Here is a 6,000-nt window from a genome sequence, read left to right as displayed (position 1 = left end):
GAGAGAGAGAGAGGGAGAGAGAGCGAGAGAGAGAGGGAGAGAGAGCGAGAGAGAGCTGGAGAGAGGGAGAGAGCGAGAGAGAGCTGGAGAGAGAGAGAGAGCGAGAGAGAGCTGGAGAGAGAGAGAGAGAGGGAGAGAGAGCAGGAGCTCAGGACATCATCCTCACGAGGGAATAGTGGGGGAGCAGAAAGAGGAGGAGAGGAGGGATAAGGGTGACGTAAGCAGTGAGTATGGGAACTGATTATCATTGCGGATAAGCGAAGATCGTTCTTTGCTTTTTATTACTCTCTCCCTCTCACACAGACTCCCCTTTTTCTATTGGAGTTTCTATCCTCTTGCACTGACTGCTTTTAAACAAACACACACTTACACACACAAACACAGCCACACACGCATACTCTTACACACACAGCAGACGGTGGGGTCTAACACACACACACACACACACACTCACAAACACAGCCACACACGCATACTCTTACACACACAGCAGACGGGGGGGTCTAACACACACTCACATACACACACACTCACATACACACCATCTGATGACAAACCCTCTACGCTCTCCTCCAGTACATTCAGCGGGGACATGATGTGAGTGGGTGTGTGTATTTTGTATGTGAGAGTGTGAGAAAGAGCAAGATGCGTGTGTGTGAGAGTGTGTAAGCGTCATCTGTAAGCATCTGTCTGGAAGACTACTCCCTGCTCCAGGCAGTTTGCCTTGGCTCTCCAGCAGGTGAGTATCATGTTGATACTGCAGTCTATTGTTTGTTCGTTCATTGACCCTATGCGAGCGGGTATTTAGTGGGTGTCTAATGTAGTGGGTGTATTTGTTCATGTGTAGTGTCAGCTACTCTAGTCGTATCGCTGGTGTCTCTTGCAGTAAAATCCTCTACCGGGTGTCATATTGCCGATGAATTAATTGATAGATGCAGCAACAGTGTTTGATAACCTGCGGTGGCACCACTGGAAATGAATCAAGCCTATCGGTATCACAGTGCTGCTACTGCAAATACAGTTCACTACTCGTGGATTTAGACTCGCAGCATTGAGACATTTGCTAAAGGGTTACTGCTGTGATGCTGCTGTTGCAGTTCTATGGACATTATGATGAGGATTATGTGCATTATACTGTATGTATACCAGTGGAGGCTGGTGGGAGGAGCTATAGGAGGACAGGCTCATGGTAATGGAATGGAATGGAAAGGAAGAGGGAAAGGGGGTACAACTGAATGCCTTCAACTGAAATGTGTCTTGAATCAGGGGGGGGGGGGGGGCTGCCTTAATCGACGTCCACATCTCAGACTAGAGGAAATGGAGTCAAACGTGGCTGGAGTCAAATGTGGATTCCATATGTTTTATGTGTTTGATACCATTCCATTTATTCCATTCCAGCCATTACATTGAGGCCGTTCTCTTATAACTCCTCTCACCGACCTCCACTGATGTAAAAGGATTATAAACAATAGAGAATGAGAATCATTTTGATCATTTTGCTTTCCTGTGTATCTAACACTCGTAGGGAAGGGATTGTAAATGTGAATTACAAGACAAATGTAACAACTAGTATTTATGATAGGGATACGTATGTACGAGTCCTAGAGAGGGATTGCAGAGTAGCGATATGTATTTGTCACACAAGCAATTGATCAACGTTTATGGGAGGTAGTGCCAATGCCTGTAGCAAGCGATTCGATTGACTTCTGTGATTTTTCGCAGTCTAAATAGCATAATAATGCATACATGGCACCACATTACGGTTTATTTAGCCACAGATACTGAATGTATTTCAGATGTACAGTATATTATTCTTAAGTCTTCTGTCAGTACTGTACAATTGCATCAATAATATATAATATATAGCACTATATGTAGTGCATTCGGAAAATATTCTGGCCCCTTGACTTTTTCCACATTTTGTTACGTTATAGCCTTATTCTACAATTGATTAAACTGTTATTTTCCCTCATCAAGCTACACACAATATCCCATAATGACAAAGCAAAAATATTTTTTTGAAATGTAAATTAAATATCACATTTACATAAGTATTCAGACCCTTTACTCAGTACTTTGTTGAAGCACCTTTGGCAGCGATTACAGCCTCAAGTCTTATTGGGTATGACACTACAAGCTTGGTACACCTGTATTTGGGGAGTTCCTCCCATTCTTCTCTGCAGATCCTCTCAAGCACTGCCAGGTTGGATGTTGCACAGCTATTTACAGGTCTCTCCAGAGATGTTCGATCGGGTTTAAGTCCAGGCTCTGGCTGCGCCACTCAATGACATTCAGAGTAATCTCGAATGTCTTGGCTGTGTACTTAGGGTCGTTGTCCTGTTGGAAGGTGAACCCTTGTCCCAGTCTGAGATCCTGAATGCTCATGAGCAGGTTTTCATCAAGGATCTCGCTTCACTTTCTCCGTCCATCTTTCCCTCGATGCTGACTAGTCTCCCAGTCCCTGCCGCTGAAAAACATCCCCACAGCATGATGCTGTCACCACCATGCTTCACCATAGGGATGGTGCCAGGTTTCCTCCAGACGTGACGCTTGGCATTCAGGCCAAAGAGTTCCATCTTGGTTTCCTCAGACTCTAGAATCTTGTTTCTCATGGTATGAGAGTCCTTTAGGTGCCTTTTGGCAAACTCCAAGCGGGCTGTCGTGCCTTTTACTGAGGAGTGGCTTCCATCTGGCCACTCTACCATAAAGGCCTGATTGGTGGAATGCTGCAGAGATGGTTGACCTTCTGGAAGGTTCTTTCATCTCCACAGAGGAACTCTGGAGCTCTGTCAGAGTAACCATCGGGTTTTTGGTCACCTCCCTGACCAAGGACCTTCTCCCCTGATTGCTCAGTTTGGCCGGGCGGCCAGCTTTAGGAAGAGTCTTGGTGGTTCCAAACTTCTTCCATTTAGGAATGATGGAGTCCACTGTGTTTTTTTGGTTTGCTATCCTGTCTCGGAGCTTTACTGACAATTCCTTCAACCTCATGGCTTGGTTTTTGCTCTGACATACACTGTCAACTGTGGGACCTTATATAGACAGGTGTGTGCCTTTCCAAATCATGTCCAGTCAATTTAAGATACCACAGGTGGACTCCAATCAAGTTGTGGAAACACCTCAAGGATGAGCTTTGGAAACAGGGTGCAGCTGAGCTCAATTTTGAGTGTCTTAGCAAAGGGTCTGAATCCTTATGTAAATAAGGTAAAAAAAAATATATAATACCTTATTTATTATAAAAACATATTTTTGCTTTGTCACTCTGGGGTATTGCGTGTAGATTGATTAGAACAAAAATATAATTGAATCGTTGTAGAATAAGGCTGTAACGTAACAAAATGTGGAAAAAGGGAAGGGTTGGAAATACTTTCCAAACGCACCGTACGTGTCCATGCATATTCAAGTGTCTCAAGGGTTCCTTAAGTTTAGAACTGTGCAATTACTATGGGTATGTTCAGGACATCCACATACAAACTATGCCTGTACACAGATACACATATATGCACAGACACACACATACACGCACACAAATTCCTGCATACTAGTACACACACACACACACACGGATGACTTCATGCCAGCTCTTTCAGTATGAAAAAGTTGTGAACTGAGGTTGTAAAGTACTGTTACATGCATTTGTTGCTGTGAGGTTTTATAATTGGGTCAAAAAGGAAGGAAGCTGGCTCTGAGACTAACACAGGTTCATTAAGAGAGCAGGGGGGAGTGGAACATTTAGATTCAGTAGCCCACAGAGCACAATACCCCAGGCTATATAATGTAGCAACCGACTAACCCCAAAACACTCATTCTCTCTCTCACACACACACACACACACACACACACTCACACACACACACACACTATTTATTTCTCTTTACATGAATGTGTAATGCTTTTTAAACCCTTCTCAGTAGTTATAGTAGTTACAATGTAGAACAGATTAAGATTACAGTAAGCATATCTTGTATTGTGCTAACCTATTGTGTGTGTGTGTGTGGGGGGGGGGGGGGGGGGCAAGGGAAAAGTGGCACAACATCCCCTCTTTTCTGACACTGTCCAATCTTCTGTCACCGTGGCATTGTCCATAATCAGTGATGCCAGCTGGCCCATCATTCTGTTGTCTTCAAACAGCGTCAGCAGTCCTGGACAATCATGACTTAAACTCCTACATGTCCCTTATACTGTCTGTCATAAATGCTTCTTTACACATAAACTAAATGTTGTCCTAGGTACAGTTGTGGGGTCTTAATTTGAGCCAGTTTGCTCAAGCAGGCAACAGGAAATGTGAATTATTATGTGGATTATAATTGATGGACATTTTTGTAGGGGTTGGTACATTTTTGTAAGGGAAAATGAAGCCTGAAATGTCAGCCTTTTTAAACCTCAAATACACTACATGTTTTAAATGTCCTGCATTGCAGGAAAGTTCTCCTGAAAAAGGGTGATCAAATTAAGATCCTACGTCTGTAAGTAGGACAGACGTCAAATAATGCATTGAGTTGATGAGTTCATGTTGGACATTGACATGCCATTTAGCAAATTACGAGCTAGCTATAGCACATAGTGCTGGATAGGACAAGATAGCATTAGCTTGGTTGTCAGTCATACTAAGAGTCATGTACTTGTCTGATGTAATACTTATGATAGCATGAAAAATGCGTTCATTAGGGGGTTCAATACGTATTATGAATCAAAAAAAGTCCTCAGTCTCTAATTGACTGACAGACTGATATACTTTTTTTGGTTACAGATGGACATTTTAGTTTCATAGTTTCTGCTAAACTACGCTGTACTATACTATAGCAATGTAATGATGTGAGGATCAATATACAGTCATTCTATGCAATTTTATTACCGGAGATGATGGAATGAATGTCAGAACCCAAACCAAATCTCTTTCTGTTAACAGTCCGCCACTATGATGAAAGAGGCCTAACATGTTGTTCTGCGTTCTGTTCCAGAGAGTGGACTGTGGGATGATAGTTTGGGGATGTGAGTGAGAAGAGGACTCATCACAATGACCAACCAGGACAAGTGGGTCACTCTGACCCCAGCTGAATTCTCCCTTCTGCAGGAGTACGCTCAATGTAAGTCTGTGTCTCTGACAATGTGTGTGTGTGTGTGTGTGTGTGCGTGCGTGCGTGCGTACACCGTCGCTTAGGCTCTCACAATCAAGTTTAAACTTAATTGAAAATTGAATCTAGTCAGGTATAAAATGTGACACTGGATTAGTAAACTACTGTAGAGCCCATCCCAGCAGTATGTCCTAATCCATCTCACACAGAGAGAGATTTTCCTACTGCTTGACTACGGCAGGATAACAGAGCCCAGTTACTGTAATGGTGACTGCATAAGAGCAGAGAATATCTCCATGCACTGTCACTGCGTTCTGAAACCCAGCCTAATCCAACTAGATTTGGTGTAAAGCTCAAACAGTACAAAACCCCCTCTTTCTCTGATGACTTGGAATCATCCATATGTCTGTAATCTGTTATTTGGCAACCCGTCTGATTTTGCAGCATACCAGGTCAAGCATTAAATCTGTCTGGTGCTCTGGTGCTGTTTATGTTAAACCATTATTAATCATAACACAAAAGCTTCCCCTGCGGGCCAACGAGAGTTATGAACGTCTTGAAGTTATACTGCACGTATTCAGGTTTTTGGAAATGAAAAATTTGACTGTGCAAGTTTGAGATGGATGGTTTTGTTGCCTTTCAATGGGAATAGTGAGATATACTGAAGCCTTTCTTGCGTTGGTGGTTTCCAGGGTAACAATTAGATGGAGTAACATTATTTGCAATATTTATTATATTTTGGTTTTAAAATAGTTTTCGTAAAAGGAAGGAATCTCAAAAGACTTCCCACATGACCACAACAATAAGAACTTCATCCCAGTATAGTAGAGGAGAATAAAACAACTGAGCTCATTTCAGCAGCAATAAAGACCCTAAATCTATATAGTGTCTTGACTGGAGGTTATTTTATTACATATTCACAGACCTC

The 6,000-nt window shown here is 42.6% G+C and overlaps 1 protein-coding gene across 1 annotated transcript in view; it reads left to right on the top strand.

The window, feature by feature from the left end:
* Positions 1 to 666: 666 nt before the first annotated feature.
* LOC139380681 (diacylglycerol kinase, beta) overlaps positions 667 to 6,000 on the top strand; it is a 50,965-nt gene continuing 45,631 nt past the window's right edge. Inside the window, exons 1-2 of the mRNA XM_071123615.1 lie at positions 667 to 739; positions 4,959 to 5,084. Coding sequence (XP_070979716.1) covers positions 5,015 to 5,084 — 70 coding nt within the window. The 5' untranslated portion in view covers positions 667 to 739; positions 4,959 to 5,014. The remainder of the gene's footprint in view (positions 740 to 4,958; positions 5,085 to 6,000) is intronic.

Source organism: Oncorhynchus clarkii, chromosome 2 (assembly GCF_045791955.1).
Source record: "Oncorhynchus clarkii lewisi isolate Uvic-CL-2024 chromosome 2, UVic_Ocla_1.0, whole genome shotgun sequence".
Taxonomy (NCBI): domain Eukaryota; kingdom Metazoa; phylum Chordata; class Actinopteri; order Salmoniformes; family Salmonidae; genus Oncorhynchus; species Oncorhynchus clarkii.
This window is presented reverse-complemented; position numbering and strand designations above follow the sequence as displayed.